The 21,697-nt window shown below is 50.6% G+C and overlaps 7 protein-coding genes across 8 annotated transcripts; 5 read left to right on the top strand and 2 right to left on the bottom strand.

Annotated features, from left to right (window-relative positions):
- Positions 1–23: 23 nt before the first annotated feature.
- LOC108097469 (protein ELYS homolog) lies at positions 24–7,252 on the bottom strand. The gene is made up of 7 exons (XM_017199740.1): positions 7,009–7,252; positions 6,292–6,945; positions 5,916–6,232; positions 5,478–5,856; positions 5,230–5,420; positions 4,311–5,087; positions 24–4,237 (listed from the first exon to the last, which is right to left on the bottom strand). Exons 1-7 carry the CDS (start codon positions 7,103–7,105, stop codon positions 302–304), a joined length of 6,351 nt encoding a protein of 2,116 aa, XP_017055229.1. The 5' UTR covers positions 7,106–7,252; the 3' UTR covers positions 24–301.
- Positions 7,253–7,412: 160 nt separating this feature from the next.
- LOC108097470 (exportin-5) lies at positions 7,413–12,806 on the top strand. Of its 2 annotated transcripts, none has more exons than XM_017199742.2 (2): positions 7,413–8,120; positions 8,238–12,806. In XM_017199742.2, the coding sequence occupies exon 2, from the start codon at positions 8,269–8,271 to the stop codon at positions 12,004–12,006; it is 3,738 nt and encodes a 1,245-aa protein (XP_017055231.1). In that variant the 5' UTR covers positions 7,413–8,120; positions 8,238–8,268; the 3' UTR covers positions 12,007–12,806. The 2 variants fall into 2 exon arrangements, with proteins under 2 accessions (XP_017055231.1, XP_017055230.1); XM_017199741.2 differs by having other exon boundaries at positions 7,413–8,124.
- Positions 12,807–13,338: 532 nt separating this feature from the next.
- Positions 13,339–14,839, top strand: LOC108097789 (actin-related protein 10). The gene is made up of 3 exons (XM_017200320.2): positions 13,339–13,514; positions 13,571–13,723; positions 13,780–14,839. Exons 1-3 carry the CDS (start codon positions 13,444–13,446, stop codon positions 14,690–14,692), a joined length of 1,137 nt encoding a protein of 378 aa, XP_017055809.1. The 5' UTR covers positions 13,339–13,443; the 3' UTR covers positions 14,693–14,839.
- Positions 14,840–15,180: 341 nt separating this feature from the next.
- LOC108097434 (trypsin alpha-like) lies at positions 15,181–16,087 on the top strand. Its single transcript, XM_017199703.1, has one exon. It carries the CDS (start codon positions 15,204–15,206, stop codon positions 15,954–15,956), a length of 753 nt encoding a protein of 250 aa, XP_017055192.1. The 5' UTR covers positions 15,181–15,203; the 3' UTR covers positions 15,957–16,087.
- Positions 16,088–16,391: 304 nt separating this feature from the next.
- LOC108097793 (trypsin alpha-like) lies at positions 16,392–17,193 on the top strand. The gene has a single exon (XM_017200324.1). The coding sequence runs from the start codon at positions 16,411–16,413 to the stop codon at positions 17,149–17,151; it is 741 nt and encodes a 246-aa protein (XP_017055813.1). The 5' UTR covers positions 16,392–16,410; the 3' UTR covers positions 17,152–17,193.
- Positions 17,194–17,267: 74 nt separating this feature from the next.
- Positions 17,268–18,356, bottom strand: LOC108097794 (protein transport protein Sec61 gamma-2 subunit). The gene is made up of 2 exons (XM_017200325.1): positions 18,228–18,356; positions 17,268–17,832 (listed from the first exon to the last, which is right to left on the bottom strand). Exon 2 carries the CDS (start codon positions 17,808–17,810, stop codon positions 17,604–17,606), a length of 207 nt encoding a protein of 68 aa, XP_017055814.1. The 5' UTR covers positions 17,811–17,832; positions 18,228–18,356; the 3' UTR covers positions 17,268–17,603.
- Positions 18,357–18,825: 469 nt separating this feature from the next.
- Positions 18,826–20,112, top strand: LOC108097798 (pyridoxal phosphate phosphatase PHOSPHO2). Its single transcript, XM_017200329.2, has one exon. The coding sequence runs from the start codon at positions 18,887–18,889 to the stop codon at positions 19,787–19,789; it is 903 nt and encodes a 300-aa protein (XP_017055818.1). The 5' UTR covers positions 18,826–18,886; the 3' UTR covers positions 19,790–20,112.
- Positions 20,113–21,697: the final 1,585 nt, after the last annotated feature.

The raw sequence follows: 21,697 nt of genomic DNA, 5'->3' as shown, positions 1-21,697 counted from the left end.
CTCTTCGTTTTCCCTAAAAAGGCTTTCAACTTCAATTTTTTTTATTTAAAATATAGAACAGATGCCAATTCAAATTGGTATTTAACGTAAACAAATTTAAAATAAAATGTCAAGCGACAGCGGTTCGTTGAGAAGTGCCTCCGAGGACGTTTCCACCCACTTGGTTCATCGGAGATTGCAGATGCAAGTGACATGGGTCAGTTGAGATGGCTGTGACTTACACATCACACACATCCTTTGTTGTTTTTCGGACGCAGCAGCAGGAGGAGGCACTTCCTGACTAAAATAACTAGATGGCATCTCAGGCATCCGACTTGGATCGGCTCCGGATGCGAGGACGCCGCTCGCGGTGTGTGGTGGTGGTGGCGGTGGTGGTGGTGCTGCTGTTAGTTAAGTTCGACCGCGAGGCGGACTCCGAGGAGGTGGAGCCACTGGCCTGCTCCGAGGTGCGTATGCGCGCCGAGCGACGGAGTCGAGGCTGCTGCTGGTCCTCGGGGGAATCATCTGCAGCTGCTGCTGCTGCTGCTTTCTTTTTCGATGCCGGACTGGCTGGCGGTTCACTGATCCCGCGCAACGAATGCCGCAGACTGGGAATCGGCTTCACTGGCTCGCTGCTCTGCGGCGCCAGCGATACGGCTCGCTTGCCCCGCTCCCGCGGTCTGGTCGGAGTGGCCGGCCGCGAGGACGAGGCTCCCTCCGAGTCCACGCTGAGACGCGACCGCGAACGAGTGCGCGGCAGCCAGGCATCCTGCGATCCCTGCTCCTCGATCACGTCCAGCAAGTGCCGGTGCTGCATCGTGCGGCGCTTGGGCGTCGAAACGGGCGACGCGGTTTTACGCACTAAAATCCTGTGGCTAGGACCAGTGCCCGGGACCGGACTGTCGCTGTGCTCTAGGGAACCGCGACGCGGCCGCAACGCTCGCGGACTGTCCACGTTGGAGCTGCGGCGGGAGCGTGTCCTTGGGGCGGGTGCCTTGGCCGGCTCCTCATCGTCGGACAGCACTAGCACTAGACTCCCGGCTAAGTCCTCTTCCTGCTCCAAAAGCGGCGCTGCCCGGGAAGCCTCTGAGGAGTGCGGTTTTTTCCGCTCTTCGGTTCGTTCCTTTACGAGGGGTGTGGACTCCTCTGATGGCTCCTCCAATGGCTTCTCTGATGGCTCCTCCAATGGCTTGTCCGATGGTTCCTCTGCTTGCTCCTCAATAACCTCCTCATTAGCCACCTTAATTACCTCCTCCTCCTTGGCGACCACATTGATTCCCTCACTGATGTGCTCATTGGCCTCATTGATCACCTCATCAGTTGGCATCTCAATCACATCTTCCACCACCACCACTGCTGCAGCATCTTCATCCTCTTCAGCCTCTTCCTCGGGAATCCGCTCCAGCTGCATCACCTCCTGCGGGACTTCTCCATCCTGGACCACCTCCAACTCGATCTCGCTCTCGACAACCATCGGCTGCTTGGGTTCGCTAAAGGCCACCGTGTTCACGGAATCATTGCTACCGGCATCCTCTTCCATTGGCTGCTGATCCGGCTCCTTTTGCTGCTCCATCTGCGCATCCGGCTGCGGCTGCGGCTTCTCCTCCTCCTCCTCCTCATCCTCATCGCTGTCCACCACAATGGTCTCGGCCACCACCGAGTCGCTGTTGACGGTGGCGCCCAGCGAGAGCGAGGGACGCGGACCGCTGGCCGCCTCCTCCTGCTGCTGCTGCTGCTGGCAGTCGTCCTTGAAGGCGAACAACTCGGCGCTGCTGCAGGCCGCCGACTGCTGGGGACGGGCCACATAGCCGCGCACCTCGGTGCCATCCAGTGCGATCACACAGTCGTCCTCGTCGTAGCCGTCCTCCTCCTCCTCCAGCGAGCCCTTGGTGGTGTCCAGATCGTCCACCGTTTCCAAACTGTTCGCGCGATACAGCGAGATCGGCGAGCCATCGCCATCGTTGTCGCCATGCGCTGCTCCGCGTGGACTCGAGTTCTGCGAGACGTTCGTGTCGCTGGGCAGGAAGGATGTCGGCGTGTGCGTCACCGAACGCGATGTCGTTATCGAGCCCGTCGACTCCACGACGATGGAGTACATGGGATCGTCGTTCGGCAGCGACGGCAGCAGCGGATTGCGAATGCCCGCCGAGGACATGTCCGATTCCTCGCTGCTCAGGCTGCAAGTGGGCGAGGAGAGCGGCTCCGAAGTGGCGGGTGCCTCCGAGGAGTTGGCCAGGAACGCCAGCTGGTAACCGCTGGTCTCCGAACGTTCCTGCTCCTGATCTCGTACCTGTTCCCCCTCCTCCTCTTCATCCTGTTGATTGTGCTGCTCTGGCGACTGAGTCTCACCCAATTTCAGCTCCTCCTCCTCCTCCTCGGCATCACCATCGTCCTGGCTTTCTGGCTGCACATCGTACGTGGACATGCCCAGCGTGGTGTCCATCATCTGACCAATCTGTCCAAGTGGCCGCTCCGCGGGCAGCGACCACTGTGAACTCGGCGCAGCCATTAGCTCCGATCCGAGCTCAGTGGACTCCATTTCGCCGCAGATGGTGGTGCGCTCGGAGATCCTCACCAGACCACTCCCGGCGAAGAAGACCTGCGACTGGGTCTCGCCCATTTTGGATGAGCAAACGGTGGGCACGAACTGCGAATGCGAGGTCGTTTGGGCCGGTTGCACCGTGGCAAAGCTGCCGAATCCGCTGCTGCTCTCGCTGCCTGTTCCCAAGCCACCAGCCCGTTGGACTCCACTTCCGATCGAGGTTCTCTCCTGCAGCAACGAGCTGCGCGGCTGCGGGCCAGCTGGCGGGATCATGGGGCGCGGAGAGTCCCGCTGATCCAACAGGGAAACATTGGCGGAGGCCATCGGCGAACAGAACTCATCGGAGGCACTGCTGTCGGCGCTTCGCGGCTCGCTTCTCGACTCGATCTCCACGATGATCTCGTCCGTTTCGTCCTCGTCCTCCTCCTCCTGCTCCTGCTTATCCTCGTGGACCGCAGCCATGGAGCCATCCAATCGCAGTGGAATCGGCGGCATGAAACGGAATCGCTTCGGCTCCGCTAGCGTTGTGGATGTGGCTGCCGGCGGAGCGCCAGTGACGGTCGATTGCCGCTTCAGGATCGTGGGTATTGCCTGGTGGGCAATGCTGCTCGGCCGGCTGTCCGACTCGGTGCGCTGGCGTGCATGAAGGAAGTTCGGCAGCTGCAGCAAATCACTGGCCCCATTCTGCTCCGCGTCCTCCAGCTCCCTTTGCTCCGATTGATGATCCATCAGCGAATTGATGTGACCACGCACGTCCTCCAGCAGCTGCTCCGCGAGAAGGCGACGACGTTTGCGCGGCTGCAGCGAGTACTGTGACTGCGACTGCTGCTGCTTCCGCTGCTGCTCCTCCTGCTCCTCGCGCTGTCGCTTCTCCACCGACTGGTGCGGCACGGGCTTGACCAACGGCAGGCGCTGCAAGTGGTCCGGCGGTCCGAATTGCTCGTGCCGCAGGAACGGAATGTTCGAGTAACCAATGGCGGAGGGCATATGAACGGGTGCCGAGGCAGTCGCATCGCAGTGCGTCGCCCAATGGGCGCTCACAGCGGAGCTCTGGAAGATGCCGCCCACTTGGCCGCTGGCGTTCTGCTGCACCAGCTGGCAGCTGAAGGGCAGCAGGGGACCGGCGTCCGGGCAGCCCTCCTCCATGCCGTCCAGGTTGCCCCGTATGCGCATATAGGTGCCGGCAATGTTCTGGGCCACCGGTGCCATGGTGGATCGATAGGCGGAAATGATCGTGCTGGAGGACTCGTCCCTCTCCCTGTCGGCGGCCACTTGGTCCATCAGCGACACGGCCTCGACGAACTTGCTCTTCTGCAGCAGCAGGATCAGCTGGACGCACTCCGTCTGCCGCGAGCGGCACTGGCGCAGCAGGCGGTACAGGAGCGCCTCCTCCTGCTCGCGCAGGCACAGCTCGGCCAGCACCTTGAAGCGTCTGCGCTCGATGCAGTAGCGAAAGAAGAGCTCCAGCAGCGACTGGCCCGCCCCGCCGTCTCTGTCGTGGAGGCGGGCCTTCTCGAAGGCCTCCGGCATGCTCCCGTTCGCCAGCAGCACGCTCATGTGCAGGGCGGCGGGTATGGGACCAGGCGGTTGGCTGACCACGCGCATGGCCGCCTTCACAGCCCCGGCGGCCAGAAGGCCCTCCAGCAGCAGACGCGTCTGCCATTCCTCTAGGTTTACGCTCATCGCGAAATCCTTGTAGAGCTCATTGACGCACCCCTATAAGAAGACAAAAGAGAAAGTAAGTAAATCACTTCTATTCCGTATCAGTAAGTTCCAAGTCAAAGCCCACCGTGCAATCGCCGCGATCCAAGCTCCAAAAGGAGCGCACCGACTTCGCGAGATCCTCGTCCAGCTCAAAGTTGGCTTGAAAGCGCCGGCTCAATGGCGGATTGAGGTCCAACAGCAGATAGAGGACGAGTGCGTGCTTGCTGGCGAGCTCTGTGTACGGCTCGAGCATCACAAGCAGCAGGGCTTTCAGCGACTCCGGCGGATATGTGGAGGGCAGGCCGGTTTGGCCTGTCAGCGTGTCGATATATAGGTTCTTTCGCAGAGTCCGCCTTTCGGAGTAGTCGCGCCGCAGGCTGACGAGTGGCGGCTCCCGGTGCTGGCGATGATCCTCGTGCTGACCCTCCGGCAGAAGGGCCTGCTCGATAAACCAGTAGAGCACCCGATGGAACTCGTGAACCGTCTGCAGTGCCCGCCTGTTCGTCTGGCATTCGGAGAGCACGGTGGGCGACAGCCGGCGCGTTCCCAGCTCGACAATGTACGTCTGCAGTCGCAACAGCTCACGCAACTGGGTGGCGAGGATCTCGAACTCGCGACGCTCCCGCTCGTCCAGTGAATAGCCGCCGTAGTCAAAGATGCCCTGGCAGAGCTCCGCGCAGCGCTGCTTGATCTGCCCGGCGCGCTTCATGATCCAGTTGGTCAGCGTGGAGAGCGAGAGCTCCGTGGATTCGATCATGTTGCACAAGAAGCTTCCATCCAACCAGCTGCGAGCGCAGTCGTTCAACAGGGCCGAGCACTTGTGCTCCAGAGCCACAGACAAAATCACTTCGTACATCGCTGCCTGAATATTAAAAAAGTATAATAGTAAGCGAATATATTATAGTAATAAAAAAGTATGAAATGTAAGAGAAGAACATCAAGTGAAAGTGATGCATAAATGTAATAATAATAATAAATTCTGCCACACAAACGTAATCGCCCACCTTTGAGAACGTGGCATTCGGATTGAGCTCGCAAAACTGTGGCAGGAGTCGCAGGCGAACTATGTCCTCGTGGTAAGGTTGTGGACGCAAAAAGAGTGCGGCGCGCTCCCATCGCAGGGCGTTTAAAAAACGGTGCTGCACTCCATTCTGAGCGTAATAGCGGCTGCCAGTTGGGGTTAACAGCTTGCAATCTAAAGCGAAACGACTATCAGTTCAGTTCTAATTCCGAAATCACTTCTAACTCTTACCAAAAGTAAGGGAGTCGGGATAGAAGTGCTCATCGTAGCGCTGCAGCGAAACAAAGTGCATTATGGAGTTCGGGTGCAGCTGCAATCCCAATCCCATTGGGAGACCATTAAGGCCATTCTGGCTAAGAAAATAGCCGGCGATGTAATGGGGAACTTCGTAAGGTCGCACGCACGAGGGCATCTCGTCCTTGTACCACTGATTGATGTCGAACAAAACGAGCTTGTTCTTGCGTTCGGTGGTCGAGTACCAAGCCATGATGATCAGCAGTGTTCCACTGTCGCCAGCAAAGCTAAACGTAGATGCCGTGGTGCAGGCAATCACCGAACAGTTTTCGCCGTCGAAAACCTGGTGATTGCGAACGGAGCTCGAATGGAAGTGCTGCGAGAGCAAGTAGTTGTAGTGCTTGGAACGTTTTGAAGTTCAATTCGACTGCTTACCTCGAAGCGGAATCCATCGCCATCCTGCTCCACATAGGATCGCCGGTAGTTGACCGAGTGCAACAACATGTTCAACCGCTCGGCGCTGTGGTACATTACGCATATGTAGAAACACGGCTTGGGATCGTCGGGCGGCATTATAAGGCACATTCGCTCCACGGCCCCGTGAATCCTTCCCTCCTTCTTTGGCGGTTGCAGAGAGGCGGTCACGTTGAACCGCATCAAATCGTAGATCAGAACGCGGCCATCCTCTAATCCGGCGGCAAAACCAGGTGCAATGCTGATGCCCATCAAGCAGCGGATTCCAGTGCGAGCCACTGTCGAGGAAAAGGCAGTTAGCTGGGTGTCTTTGGGGCCCTCACTGACACGCTCTCACCGTCCACCTGCACGGCCAAGTGGCCTCCTTTGGACCGAGATAAGTCCAGCAAAACATCGATTTTGCGTATCACCTCCTCACAGAGAACAGGGTAAAGCTCTCCGTAGCGCGGCTCATTCTCGGCACTGGGCGACTGGCAGATGCTGTAGTCGCTGTTGCGCTTCTCCATTAAACTACTGCCATTGAGATCGACCAGCTGGACCATTCCCTCCTCGGTAGCCACTAGTAAGCAGCCATCGAAGCGAGCCAACCGTGTGCCGCCACATATTCGCTGGTCGAGGAAGGCCAACGCGCTGCAGTGCAGATCCTGCAAGTTGAAGCTGCGCAGCACCCTTCCGCTGGCAATCGCGAAGATGAGCACCTGTGTGCTGGCCAACGGGCAATTTTCAGGGCGCAGTTCCCCGTTCGGCCACGACTCCAGGCATATGGCCAGGAGGCCGGAACGCTCTGGTTCGCCCGGGAAGAGCTCCTCCACGCAACGGATGCTGCTGCGATGCTCCTGTTCCTGCTCATCGGCATCTTCCCTCCAGAAGCAATGGCAGGAGATGCACTCACCTGTGGCCATGCTGCAGACCATTAATGTGGCGTCTTTGGCATACCGGCAGGTGACCCAGCCCCACTGTCCATCGCCGATTATTCCTCCCATGTAATCGCCTGCGAATTGGTTATACAAATTGTAAAATCCCATGCCGCATTCCTGTGAACTACAAAACTTACCGGAATCCGCCGGATCAGTTTGTCCAAAACCGGGAATTGTGCGTTCGGGAAAGGCAACCGTGCGGCGGCTATCCAACTCGCCTTCGTGCCACTCCATTTCGATTATATTTAGTGCATCAACGTCCGCGATTTAAATAAACAAGTTACGCCAAATATCATATAAAAAATAAAAATACGCGCTTAACACTGATTATTCGTGGGGATGCCGGCGTTGCCGCTTTGTTTGACATTAAAAGCAACGGTTGTTTTGTTGTTGTGTCCCTGCGCACGCTTTGCCGGTTTAGTGTTGGCTAGTGACCAATAAAATTTGCAAGTTTGTACAATTTTTTGAACAAAGCAGCTTCTGTGATTTTTATCACTTGGCAAGTACATAATTCAATTCCTAGCTTCCCAATAATACTTGTTTAAGATTCATAATAATAAAGTTAGATATACACCATGAACCGGCAAACGGCAGCCTGACAAATTTATCGGCGTGGCAACGCTGCTGTATTGCGAAAATATCGCGCGAATTTCATAAGAAACATAGCTACACGCGGAACTTCATGACAAACTGAACAAAGAAATTCCACAAATACGATGCACTGAATAAAATAAGCAAAAGCAAATGAAAGATATTGCAGTCTGGTGAAAATCCTAAGCAGAGACAGTACGATCTGGCAACTTCCGTGAGCCGCCTGTCAACCCTGTCCCGTGCGATTTTGCTGCACATTGTTCTAAAACAACCCAGCCGGAAAAGCCGTTTCCAGTGGGCTATCCAAGAAATATTTATGCGATTCAGATGTGAGACAAGCTACGAATCGAGGCTGTGTTCCAGGCAATAGGCGTTACTAAAGCCGGATCAACTGAGTTAGGAGTTACCACAAAATCAGCACGAGAACCCACAATCACAGCCCAGAAACCCAACTCACGCATTCCGCACACACAAACACGCTCGAACACGCAAACACACACGGACACACGCACACACGGGCAGCTATTCTAATCTTTGGAAACGTTGTCGTCTGCTGAACTTCAAAAAGCAAAAGGAACCGCATTGGCCAAAGACGAGGCACCAGGGGATCGAGGCGATCGAGAGGCTAGGCGAGAATTGGGTTTCCAGCGGCGGGCAGGTATGTAAGTGGCTCATTGAAGGGGTAGGGAAAGGGGGAAAAAGCAGCGAAGCACATGTGTGGCATAAACCATAAACAACCGCACCCCAAAATCTCGCTCATATTTCAATCCTCCAGGGAGACGACAGGCAGACGACAGCAGCTAGCGATGGCAATGGCCCAGCACGGAGGCACCGAGGCACTGGCCGCCGAACTGGCCACGGCTGTCGACCTGATTATGCACCCGATGACCCAGCCGCAGGCGCGTTTGGAGGCCTACATGGCTTGCGAGCGATTCAAGGAGGAGTCGCCGCTGTGCGCCCAGGTTGGTCTGTTTCTGGCCAGCTCGCCGCAATCGAACCAGCAGGTGCGGCACTTCGGACTGCAGCTAATCGAATACACAATCAAGTTCCGCTGGAATTGCATCACGCACGAGGAGAAGGTGTACATCAAGGACAATGCCATCAAGATGCTGAACGTGGGCGTGGGCCCGGCGGAGGACCGCACGCTGCTGCCCACAAAGGACGCGCTATCGCGCATCATCGTCGAGATGATCAAGCGCGAGTGGCCCCAGCAGTGGTCCGATCTGCTGCCCGAGCTCAGTCAGGCCTGCACCAAAGGTGAGGCACAGACGGAGCTGGTGCTGCTCGTCTTCCTACGGCTGGTGGAGGATGTGGCACTGCTGCAGACGATCGAGTCGAATCAGCGGCGCAAGGATATGTACCAGGCGCTTAACAACAACATGAACGACATCTTCGAGTTCTTCCTGCGGCTGGTGGAGCAGCATGTGACGGCGTTTCGCGAGACGACGCGCCAATGCAACTTCACCAAGGCCAACGCACACAGCCGCGTCGTCGAGATGGTCCTGCTCACGCTAAGCGGCTTCGTCGAGTGGGTCAGCATCCAGCACATAATGTCCAGCAACGGCAAGCTGATGCACTTCCTCTGCATTCTGCTCAACGACAAAGCATTCCAGTGCAACGCGGCCGAGTGCCTGGCGCAGATCACGAATCGCAAGGGCCAGGCAAAGGAGCGCAAACCGCTACTGCAGTTGTTCAACGAGGAGCCGCTGCGCTACATCTACCAGGCCAGCCAGATACCACCCGATTCCAGTTCGGCGCTGGCCATCGAGCAGCACCACAACTTCCTCAAGAAACTGCTGCAGGTGCTCAACGGCATGGCCCAACAGCTGGTGGCGCTCTGGGGCAAGGACGATGCCACCCAGCGGCCGGTGCATTTGGAGGTGCTGCTAGAATGCCTGCTGCTGCTCGTCCAGCATCCATCGCTGACCGTCGCCCATGGGGCGGCGCTCATCTGGCAGCTGCTGCTCAAGCACGAGCCGTGCTCCAAGGACTTCGCCACGGTCAACTACATTCCCAAGCTCATCCACACGATTGCGCCGCGGATCGTGAAGCTGCCATATCCTGCCTCAACCTCAACCAGCTCGCCTGCCAGCCTCTCCACGGAGGCGTACATTCGACTAGAGTACGACAGCGAGGAGGAGTTCGCGCTCTACTTCTTCCGTTGCCGCACCGACTTCCTCGAGATCTTCCGCCTGGCCACGCTCGTCCAGCCGCTGGTCACGTACGGCTACTGCGAGCAGTGGCTGCAACAGCGTCTGCGCAACGCGGTGGCCGAAGCGGATGTCGAGGTCAAGAGCGGCAATATTTCGTGCAGCGTGCTAGATCCCGTCTACCTGGAATGGGACGCACTTGTCAGCGTGCTGGATGGCGTTCTCAGCCGCATCCTACTCGTGGCGGAGCGTCCGTCGGTGCCGGCGGGCCTGCGACTGCTGGAGGAGTGCCTCAAGCTGGAAACAATCAATCCGCTGACCTATTCGATCCTGCTCTCGTGCATCTCGGCCCTGTTCGTCTTTCTTAGCATGTCCGCGTGCCAAATCACGGCCACCAATTGTGTGGCGATGAGCGGTGTGAGCCTCTTGCCGCGTGTCCTCGACAAGATCTTCCGAGCGCTGGTGCTAAAGCCGCCCAACGAACTGGAAAAAGTGCAGGCCAAGTCGGCCGTGAATCTTCGACGCCACGCCGCCTCGCTGCTGGTGAAGCTGGCCCATAAGTACCCGCTGCTGCTGCTGCCCGTCTTCGAGCAGATCAACGGCCATGTGGAGCTGCTGCTCAAGGAGCCCGGCCAGCACCAGTTGTGCCGCCTGGAACGCACAACGCTGCAGGAGGCGCTGATCCTAATTTCGAACCACTTCTGCGACTTCGAGCGACAGACGCTCTTCATTGAGCACATCGTCCAGGACAAGCGAACCGAGTGGCTGGCCTTCGGCGATGCGCTCAAGTCGCCGCTGGACTTCATGAGCTTCGTGGGCCTGGACAAGCCGCCCAGCTACGCGGTAGAGGGTTCGCCCACGCTGCAGAATCGCTCGCGACTCCTGGACGCCCTGCACGTCGTTCTGGGCGTGGTGAAGCGGTGCACCTGGCCCGACGACCCGGATCGCGCCCAGCGCGGTGGCTTTGTGATCGGCTGCACGGAACTGGGCAATCCCATTTGCCGGAATCCGGCGACCAAGCACGTGGTGCCGCTGCTCTCGCATGTCCTGAGCCTGATGCGCGTACTCAACGAACTGTTTGCCCCCGAGGCGCTGCTCGCCCTCTCCGATGGCTATCGCGGCATCCACGGCATGCTGGAGCACGAGAAGAAGCAGCTGATGGGCATCTGCGCGCTGCCCACCGATCCGTTGGACACCACCATTCGCAGCGAACCGACGCCCTTCGAGAAGATGCAGACCTTCATGATGATGGTCACCGAGGGCTGCTACCATTTGATGGGCTCCGCGGGTCCCTCGCTGGGTCGTGATCTCTACCAGCTGCTGGGCCTTGCGGATGCCATTGTAACGAATGTGTTCAGCCGCATGGACGTGGTGCCCGACTACCGACTGCGCCCGATCATCCGGGTCTTCTTCAAGCCCTTCGTCTACTCGTGCCCGCCCAGTTTCTACGACAGTGTTCTCGTGCCGCTATTCGCCCACCTGGCCCCGTTGATGTGCGAACGGCTGACGCGTCGCTGGCTGTACATCGCCTCGCTGTACGAGAGCGGTCAGCTGAACGGGGAGGTCAACGACACGCAGGAGGTGCTGGAGGACCAGCTGAATCGCACGCTGACGCGTGAGTACCTGGATGTGCTGAAGATCGCATTGGTCGGCGGCCAGATTGGCGCCGATCATGTGGCGGCCGGCGCCAATGCCAACAGCAATTCGGTGGCCATGGAGAACGAGGAGCACTCGATGGACAGCGCGCCACAATCGCGGGCCAGCCAGTCGGCCTTGCTGTCGGACATCATCAGCGACTTGGGTGGCAAGCTGCTGCGCAACGGACACATCGGTAACTATGTGCTAATGACCTTGCTGAAGGCCATTGCCTGGAACGATGGCATGTGCAGCATGAAGGCTGTGAATATTGCTGCGCCCGTGATGCGTTTCCTCGCCGCCGAGAAGCTGATGGACGAGAACAAGGCGGTGACCGCCTTCACGGCCGTTCTGCAGGGCATGCAGGTGCACGGGCAGCACGAGGCGAACCAATCGGGCCTGGTTACGCTGGGCGTACAGTTCTACGAGCTGCTGCGACCACACTTCCCCATTCTCAGCGAAGTGCTGCAGCACATACCCAGCGTAAATGCGGCCGACATTCAGAAGTTCGACGAGAAGATCGCCGTGGCGCCCGTGAAGGGCAACAAGGTGGATCGGGCCAAGAAGGACATATTCAAGAAGCTCACCGCACAGCTGGTTGGACGGAGTGTGAACCAGTTGTTCCGGCACGAAGTGCAGATCGCGAATTTGCCGCCAATGCAGTCGCACAAGGCGAAGGGAGCCATGGGCACAACCGCGGACATAATGGATAGCAATCAGAACGCCAGTCTGGCGCGGCTCTTTGGGCCGGAAAAGTGACAGGGGGCGGATGAGAAGCAGGAGCAAAAACCGAAACAGAAGCTGAAGCTGAAACAGAAACAGAAAGCGGAAGAGAGGTGCAGGAGGAGGCGTCGCAGCGGAGGCGCCGTCACCAGCGAACCGACCTCGGTAATGGTCGAGGACCAGGACCAGGATCAGGATCACGATCAAGTACAGGATCACGTCGAGACCACGTCGGCCACCTCAGCTGCCAAACTAGCGACGACTGAACTTAAAGTAATTGTAAACTAGCCTAGACGAAGAAGGACCGCATCTCCCGTCCTCCAACGCGCCCATTGCCCATGACCCCGTTCCCCAGAGTCCCAGTACCCCAGAGTCCCAGTTTTCCCCCAATCGAACCTAAATTTATGTATTTATTTATTTTACAAATCTACATTTAACACCCGCATGTAACGCTCTTTTTTTAATTAGTCTCCCGCGGTTGTAATCGCTCCGTTTTAATCCAACCCGACTTGTTACTGCTTTGTTATTTATTATTCGGAATTTGTTAAACTAGTTTGCACAAAGGAAGTAGAATCAATAATTGCCAATACTCCCAATATCCCCTGTTCCCCCGCCGCTACGCTTGGAGCTCTTTTTATACTTGATAGCTAATTAATGAATTGTGCTTTGCCCGCCCCCCCGTTTTGTATAGTTACCTATGCGCAGGCATACTGTAATTTATATATATTTGTACACATTTATCCTTTGAAGAAACATTTATGAAATTACGCTTAGGCTTAGTTGATAGGCAACGAGTTATTATTATATAATACATCAATCTGTATATGAACACACATCCCGCATCGCATATGCATTACTCCTCCCCAAAAAAAAAAACACACACATCGGGATTCTAAGAATTATAGTTGCGTGAGTATGTAATATTCAAACTGAAATTATATACTACTATTTATATAACTAAATGAAATCGAAGGGAAAGACCCCGCAAAACACAAAATCGAAATAAGCTAAAAAATTTGAAATAAATTTACAAATTCAAAATGAATAAAATTTGTTTGTAATTTTTAAAGAGTAAATCAATTTTAAATTGAGACAGGGCGGGGTAATTATATAAATTATTTATTATATACCATATAATAATGGAACCCGTTATAAAAAATATGTAAGCAACCCTTTTTATTGGCTAAGTAGTAAAATAAAAAAATTGAAATTTTGTAAAAGGAGTTCGAATATCATACATATTCAAAATGTTACGCTATATTTAAAGTAAACGGTTACGGAACATTTGAATATGAAGTTAAAAATTTGAATAATGCCGATACAGAGTTAGTAGAGACGAACTGTTAGTCACATCGCGTTCATCGATTGCACTCTGTTATCGATAGTTGCATACCTGTAGCCCCAACATTTGTTGGCTTAATTGTTTTTTTTTATAAATAACTAGTCCTAGCGCTAACTAACAAATTCCCCAAAATGCCCATTTACGAGAGCGTTATGCAGGAGAAGCCGCCTATTGTCCTGGACATCGGCACCGCCTATACAAAGTAAGCAAATATGCGGTGCAATCGAAGGTGAAGTCATCACCGTGCCAATTTTATAGGCTGGGATTCGCAGCGGAGGCCTACCCGCGAAAGATTATGCCCACGGAAGTGGTGATGACCACGACAGGGATCAGGAAGCGTCTGTTCGACTACGGTTCACCGGAGGAGCTCTACGACCAGCTGGTGGACTTTCTGCAAACGATTTTCTTTAAGTATGTGGAGCACATCACAAGGTCTATATCTACATAGTTCTCCCTATGGTTTTTAGGCATCTGCTGGTCAGCCCAAAGGAGCGAAAGTTCGTAGTGGTGGAGAACGTATTTGGGCCCACCGTGCTGCGCGAGACCTTGGCTCGCGTCCTTTTCGTCCACTTTGATGTCTCCTCGGTGCTTTTTGTGCCCGTACACCTCATCGCCCTGTCCCCGCTGGCCGTTCCCACCGCCCTGGTGGTTGACATCGGCTACAGCGAGACCAGCGTAATGCCAGTTTTCAGCGGTGTGCAGATAATGTCCGCCTTCAAGGATCAAAGCTATGGAGGCAAGGCCATTCACGAGGAGATCAAGCGTCAGCTGGTGGAGACGGGCGTAAAGGAAAGCCTGCTGTCGGAGAGCGTGCTCGAGGACATCAAGGTGCGAACCTGCTTTGTGACCACCATAGAAAGAGCCCAGGCGCGCGCCAAAGGTGGCGAGGATCAGCCGAAACCAGCGCCAGATGTGGACTATATCGTCAGCGACAATGATGCGGTAATCCAAGTGCCCGGCATTTTGCGGGAAAGCGTCTACGAGATCATGTTCGAGGCCAGTCACGAGCGGGACAGCCTGCCGCATCTCATACTGCGCTCCATACTCGACTGCACGCTGGACGTGAGACGCGCGCTGGTCGAAAGTGTGTTTCTCGTAGGTGGTGGGTCAATGGTGCAGGGTTTGTTGGCCCGATTGCGCCAGGAACTGCAGCATCTGCTCACCGAGGATCCGTTCTACGCCGAGCGCTTTCACGGCGATCTGGAGTTCAAGTTCTTCAACGCCATTGGCAAGCAGAACTTCACCGCCTGGCTGGGCGGCGCCTTGTGTGGAGCGACTGACCTCATCCAGACACGATCCCTCGTCAAGGAGACGTATCTGAAGAGTGAGCACGTTCCCGACTGGAGCAATCTGTGCGACAATCGGCCAACAGGCTCTTAGGTTTTTGAGGAGAGCCTTCAGGAGACAACTAACGCGTACTAATTTAATCTTTATATTACTGTATTATATTTATAGGCCTAAAGTTAACTGCAAGTAAAAGGTATAAAAAATATATTTGTAAACAATTGTTTATGAAGTGCTTAGAAATTTACGAAGTCTTTTTGAAGTAAGCGGTAAAGCCATTAAGTAAAATATAATAATTAATTTATTTCAAATTGCAATAAGAATTTCGAGAACTAATTAAAAGAAGCATTTAAAGTTTTATCTTGGATTGGACTTCTTACCCCAATTTGTTTCTTCAATAATTAACTCAAACATTTAAATAACTATTTTAAATAACTTTTTCCATTAAATATGTTTATCTTCAAAGCATTTAACTAAATCGCTAGAATTTTTCAACTTCTAAATTTAAAAATGCTTTTGCAAAACAGAGTATTTTTTGGCCTATAAAGGACTAACTTCACTGATAGTCAAAACATTTTGATTCAAACTCCCACTCAAACCAGTCCAGATGTTCATCAAGAGTTTCCTGCTGCTTTTAGCATTTAACTATCTCTCTGCAGAGCCAGAGCCTTCGCAACGCATTGTCGGTGGAGGACCAATCGATATCGAAGAGGCTCCATGGCAGGTTTCCTTACAACTAAATGGAAAACATAGTTGCGGTGGCTCCATTTACAGCAAGGATATTATAATCACGGCCGCCCATTGCCGATTCGTTATTTCAACAGGACAACAAATTGAGGCCGAAGACTTTACAATTCGCGTAGGATCAACAATCACATTCTCTGAAGGAACCATTGTGAAAGTGGCAGCCATTAAATCACACGAATCTTTTAAATTGGGTCCGAATAGTAACGACATTGCTGTCATGCGACTAGCTGAACCCCTTGAGTTCTCCAAGGACGTGCAGCCGATTCCTTTGGCAAAATATAATCCTATGCCTGGATCATTTGCGTGGACTACTGGTTGGGGAGCAACTTTAATACATCCTCACGGCCCTGTATATCTTCAAGGCGTATGTGTCCGTATTCAAAGACCGGAAATGTGTAGATATGATATGGTACATGATATGACGGAGGATCTTATTTGCGCCGGAGAAGATGGAGGCGGGGCGTGCGGAGGTGACTCAGGTGGACCTTTGGTGGTTGACCGTAAACTTGTTGGTGTCGTCTCAGGAGGTCCTTCAGATTGCTTATCTTCTACTAGGTACATCAGTGTACCTTATATGCATAACTGGATTTTAAATGCCGTTAAATCTATTTGATTAAACTTTCCAACACATCCTTGGCATTTATCCGTTGAGTGTTGTTATTTTTGAAAAAGCAAACCAAAAAACAAAAACAAAATATTTATCAGCACTATTGTCAAAATTCAAATAAATTTAAAGAGTGAAATATGCAACTCATGTTATACATCTTTTTATGTGTGGAGCGACTGTAACAACTGATTTAAAAGTTCTTTAAAAAAAATTATTTTAAAAGAAGCCTTTAAAGTTTTATCTGGCATTGGAGTTCTGACCTCAAATTGTATCGTCAATAATTAACTGAAACATTTAAATCATTTAAAAAAAATTTATCTTCTTTAACAAAATCGCTTGAATTCTTAAACTTCTAACTTAAGAAATGCTTTAGTAAACAGAGCAATTTTTGGCCTATAAAGGGTAAACTTCGCTGGTAGTCAAAACATTTTTATTCAAAGTCCCACTCAAACAAGATCAGATGTTCATCAAGAGTTTCCTGCTGCTTTTAGCATTTAACTATTTCTCTGCAGAGCCAGAGCCATCACAACGTATTTTCGGTGGAGGACCCATCGATATCAAAGAGGCTCCCTGGCAGGTTTCCTTACAACTAAATGGAAAACATTGTTGCGGTGGGTCCATTTACAGCAAGGATATTATAATCACAGCCGCCCATTGCCGATTCCATCCTCGGACAAGACAAAAACTTGGGGCCGACCACTTTACAATTCGCGTAGGATCATCAAAGACATACTCTAAAGGAGCCATTGTGAAAGTGGCAGCCATTAAATCATACGAAACTTATGAATATGGTTCGAATGCCAACGACATTGCTGTCATGCGATTAGCTAAACCGATTAAATTTACCAAACAAGTGCAGCCAATTCTTTTGGCAAAAAATAATCCTGCGCCTGGAGAACTTGCGTGGATTACTGGTTGGGGAAGAACTTCAGTACATCCTTCTTATCCTGAAAATCTTCAAGGTGTTCGTGTTCGTATTCTAAGACCGGAAATGTGTGTTACTCATATTACGAAGGATAGTATTTGCGCCGGAGAATATGGACGCTGGGCGTGCCATGGTGACTCAGGTGGACCTTTGGTTGTTGACCGTAAACTTGTTGGTGTCATTTCGGGAGGTCCTTCAGATTGCTCTTCCTATGCAACGCACGTTAGTGTACCTTACATGCTAAACTGGATTTTAAAGGCAATTAAATCTATTTGATTAAATGTTCCAACAAGTCTTTGGCATTTATCCGTTGAGGGTTGTTAAAATATTTACCAGCACTTCTTTTCAAAATCCAATTAAAATGAATAAAATGTAATAAGCAACACATGTAATTTTTACTTGGAAAATCGGTTTAACATTTATTCATTGGGATAAACACCTCAAAACAAATGCTGTGAAATCGGTTCATTTCTTTTTACAATTGTTCCTTATTAACTAACTTGTTCATGCACTTCAACATAGAGGTATGAATGGAATTTTGAAAATTTACAGTACGCTTTCACATACATGAAAATTCTGTAAGAAAGACATTCGCTGAATGCACATAGTTTCTCTCTATTTATATAGATAATGCATGTTAACTAAACGAAAAAAAATTGCTCGGACATATGCTAAAATGGATGATTTGAATTTGATTATCTTCAGGTTTTTGAGGTTTCCCTAATCACTTAGGAGCCCACAATGATGTTGTTGATGGGGATGTGTATCAGCTTGACGAAGAAGCCGATGAAGCCCATGATGCAGAAGCCAATGGCGGTGGCGATAGCGATCTTCTGGAACTCCTTGCGGTCGGGTTTGGTGCAGCGCTTGACCAGACGGATCGAGTCCTTGGCGAAGGCACGTCCTGGCTCGGCAAACTTGACAACCTTGTCCATGTCGTTTGATGAAGCTTGGTTTCTGCAAGGAAAGAGGAGAAAGTGGGCATCAGTAATCGGTATTTGGTTTCCGAGCACTTTCACACCAATTTCAGCTGTGACGTGGCTAATGGTGAGAGACGTCACAGGTGAAATTTGGTGGCCCACTCCTGAAAATGTGTTTTCCATGCCTGGTTTTCACTACACTTTACAGATCTTTAAGAATTTAGCTACATAAAGTAATATCTTAAACTGAACCGAATGCATTATTTTATGTAAACACCTAGTGAATTGAAAAACTGCAAGGTGCGGAAAACCACGAAGATGGGAAAATAAACTTATTCGGAAGTTTGAATTGTTCTATGCTTTTGTTCACTGACTATTTTAATTGACAAATAATGTTAGAACAGTTAAGATTGAAAAAACAAGCACACGCACCTCCGGTTCAATCGAAAATTTCCAAATAAGTGAGCTGAGTTCGTTTACTGCCGCGTCGACCCTTCTGTTCGTGCCCGACTCCCGATGACAGTTCCACGTCAAAGTGTCAAACGCCAGGGCTGCAACACAGCCAAGCTGTCAATAAAAGTGTTGCCTATTTAGCTGTTTTCAAGCAAGATTGGAATATCACTTATTGGAAATTGGTTATAAATTTAGAAAAGTGTAAAACATTATCACCATTTTTAAATGGTTGGGTTTTACATATTAATTTATGCGTTTAAGAATATTTAAAAAAAAAAAACACTATAATCAGGGCACCGCCAAAAATCAAATGTGTTAAAAGTTCCTTACCTTCTTACTAAAAAAATTTGTCCTGACTTCCAACCTTTCCTACCGGTTTTAACATTTAAAGTGGTTTGTTTGTACTGAAATACTTTTCATTATCGCTATGTGACATAAAATAACTTCACAATATCCTACCCACTTCAAAAGCAACCCAGAAATAACGGATTTTTAAGGTTTTCCCGCTTCGTCCTGTGTTGTTTTGGTATATTTCCAGTTTCAGTATACTTTCCCAGTCTACTTTCCAGTTCCATTCCAGCGTATCAGCTAACGGTTGAGCTGTGGTCACACTGCTGCTGGCAGTCCATTCCACGCCAATGTCCTCGAAGGATTCCTCGGTGGCCGCAGCCGTGGCCAGCTGCAAACTGAAGAAGCAGCAGCGCCGTCGCCTGGCGGCCTTCGACTTTGACCACACGATCGTGTCGCAGAACACGGACACGGTGGTCCGCGACCTCTTGCCCACGGAGGTGACCAGTGCCCGGGCCAACGAATTGATGGAAAACGACTGCTGGACGGAATACATGGCTGAGGTGTTCCGCCTGCTGCACGAGCAACAGGTGCCGGAGTCGCGGATCAGAGACACCATCCGCGGCATTCCGGAAGTGCCCGGCTTCGTCCGGCTCATTAAGCACTTGGCCAAGCGGCTGCACTTCGATCTAATCATCATCAGTGATTCGAACAGCGTGTTCATCGAGGAGTGGCTGCGGGCGCACAACCTGGCCGATTGCTTTGTGGCCGTCTTCACCAATCCGGCGGAGTTCGATGCTTCTGGCCGCTTAATCGTCCGACCGCATCATCAGCAGTCGGACTGCAAGCTGAGCGCCAGCAATTTGTGCAAGGGCCGCGTCCTTGAGCACTTTGTCATTGAACAGGATCTACGACGGAGCATTCGCTACGACCATGTCTTCTATGTCGGCGATGGCAACAACGATATCTGTCCGGTGCTGCGACAGCGGGCCTGCGACTTCGCCTGCGCCCGCAAGGGATTCGCCATGGAGAAGCACCTCCTGCGCAACCGCAGCAAGTTGAAGCTGCGCGCCCAGCTGCTGGTGTGGAAGAGCGGCTTTGATCTGATGGACCAGATGCTCGCCCTACCCCAACTGCAAACTCCGCAGGTTTGCCCGGGTGATCCGGATCCGGATCGGAGCAACGAAACCGCGGCCCCGGAGGTGGCACGGCGAGCATCGGCCATCGCCGGGCCGGCCAAGTCTCCGAATTAAGATGACACCTTCTTCGCATTTGAGACCTCCATAAGTGTGTAGAAAAGGTAATCGAGAACGATCAGATTGGCATCGTAGAATCGTAGGCTTACTCGTTATTTGATCAACATCTATTGTGAATCCTTAGGAACCAGGGAAACCAACGTGGACAGTGCTGATATTATACTTTTTAGTTTTAATTAACCGATGGCCTAAATTAATTCATCCAAATCATGCAAATCAGCTGACTTTTAAGGGGTTATATCCAGTTGCGATTTTGAAAAAATCGAAATTTTTTTTTTTGCCTATTTTGAATGTATATATATCTAAGAAGATTGTCTGAAAATTTCAAAGTATTCCGGTAAATAGTATTGGAGTAATAAGTGTATTTGTAAAGACGCCTCCCATGTAGTTCAACTAGTAGCCAAAACTTTAAGTGCGTTTTTCTCGAAACTATGTCTTCAAAGTCGGTGAGCAAAATTTCTCAGAGACGGCTTGTCCGATTGACTTGAAACTTTCACATTCTCTTCTTAGATATTTTTTCAGGTAATGAAACTTGGAATTTTGGCTCCGACAAAAACTTCGATTTTTTTAGCCACTTCAAAGTTGAAATTTTTGTGCCAAAAACAAAGTTTTATGTTTGGGAAGCCGCCATTTTGTCAAAAATCAAAATTTTGAAAATCCCAAGTCTCATTACCAGCATTTGTCTATTCTTTACGTAATCCTTTTGGTTTTTTGCATTTCAAATAATTTGGACCGGAGATATTTTGCTCACCGCAAAACCTTTTTTTGAAGTGGACCCTCGGGAGATCCTCTACAGGACCGACGGAGTCCAAATTTTTTTTTTTTTTTAAATATATTCTAAAACTAGAAATAATGACCTATCTTTTCATATATATTACGTATTCATACAATAAATAGCCTCTCCAAAAATAATTTTCAAAAAAGCTCATTTTTTTGGCCTCGCAACTGGATATAACCCCTTAAGAGCAAGGGGCAAACGAAAACCTTAATGAACTTTGCAAGGAGGCTTGAAAATTTTTTGCTTTTATTATTCAAAAACCTCAATATTGAACAATACAAAATCTCGAATTCATTAGAGCAAAGGATTTTCGTTTATAAATTATAATTACTATAACCATTAAATAATTTTTTAACAGTATAAAAGCTCGAATTAAATTTGTTGCTGTTGTTGTTAGCTTTAGCCCCTCAAAGGCATTTATTAATTTGTTAAAAATCATTAAAACGCTCATTTTTCGTAGCAAGGGGCTTTAATACTTTTAAGTTTATTATCCTAACCCATTTTTTTTTAACAATGTGAAGTGCAAATCCTTTTAAGAAGACCCTTAGGCAGTTGTCTAGAATGTAATAAAACTGAATTCTTTAGACCTAGGCATTTCTTGATTTTTTATGAAGCACTTGAATTTGTTAGAGCAAAAAATTGTAAAAAGGATGTGATCGGATCATGTTGATCCACCTTTAAAATCAGGTTTCAAACACCTATTGTACGATTCTGCGATGCCGAGGACTACTCATGCAGGTCTCAAATCCGCATCCCAAAACCCTTCTTATCATCATGTGGTCTGGTCTGTTTTCTTTTTTGTTTAACGCCCCCTCTTTTTCATCGCACCGACTATTGCTAAGTATGCTAAGTGGACCTGTGTGCTAGGACTTCTAAAACAAGACAGTTTCAGAGCCTCTATAAGGCGGTTCCAGTTCAAGGAGTCAATTTTTGGCTGCGGATGTTAATGTTTATTCCATGTGTGTGTATATTGTAACTTGTTGTAATTGAAATTATTGCAAGCTGTATATGAGTGTCCATATTATATGCATTTGAATGTGTGTTTTGCCGTTACTGCAATATAACGCTTTTTATTGGGTATTGCGGTTTTCCTTTTTTTGTTTAAGGTGTGAAAGGTGTGCAACCCA

The sequence above is a fragment of the Drosophila ficusphila genome, unplaced genomic scaffold, assembly GCF_018152265.1.
Source record: "Drosophila ficusphila isolate 14025-0441.05 unplaced genomic scaffold, ASM1815226v1 contig_197, whole genome shotgun sequence".
NCBI lineage: Eukaryota > Metazoa > Arthropoda > Insecta > Diptera > Drosophilidae > Drosophila > Drosophila ficusphila.
This window is presented reverse-complemented; position numbering and strand designations above follow the sequence as displayed.

Excerpts from the sequence above, each read along its gene's own strand:
- LOC108097798 (XM_017200329.2), top strand. The coding sequence starts at position 18,887 with ATGTCCTCGAAGGATTCCTCGGTGGCCGCAGCCGTGGCCAGCTGCAAA.
- LOC108097469 (XM_017199740.1), bottom strand. The coding sequence starts at position 7,105 with ATGGAGTGGCACGAAGGCGAGTTGGATAGCCGCCGCACGGTTGCCTTT. Across the intron at positions 6,946-7,008 it reads AACTGATCCGGCGGATTCCG|GCGATTACATGGGAGGAATA; the intron begins GTAAGTTTTGTA and ends ACCAATTCGCAG. Across the intron at positions 5,421-5,477 it reads TCCCGACTCCCTTACTTTTG|ATTGCAAGCTGTTAACCCCA; the intron begins GTAAGAGTTAGA and ends GTTTCGCTTTAG.
- LOC108097793 (XM_017200324.1), top strand. The coding sequence starts at position 16,411 with ATGTTCATCAAGAGTTTCCTGCTGCTTTTAGCATTTAACTATTTCTCT.
- LOC108097794 (XM_017200325.1), bottom strand. The coding sequence starts at position 17,810 with ATGGACAAGGTTGTCAAGTTTGCCGAGCCAGGACGTGCCTTCGCCAAG.
- LOC108097789 (XM_017200320.2), top strand. The coding sequence starts at position 13,444 with ATGCCCATTTACGAGAGCGTTATGCAGGAGAAGCCGCCTATTGTCCTG. Across the intron at positions 13,515-13,570 it reads ATCGGCACCGCCTATACAAA|GCTGGGATTCGCAGCGGAGG; the intron begins GTAAGCAAATAT and ends CCAATTTTATAG. Across the intron at positions 13,724-13,779 it reads CTGCAAACGATTTTCTTTAA|GCATCTGCTGGTCAGCCCAA; the intron begins GTATGTGGAGCA and ends TATGGTTTTTAG.
- LOC108097434 (XM_017199703.1), top strand. The coding sequence starts at position 15,204 with ATGTTCATCAAGAGTTTCCTGCTGCTTTTAGCATTTAACTATCTCTCT.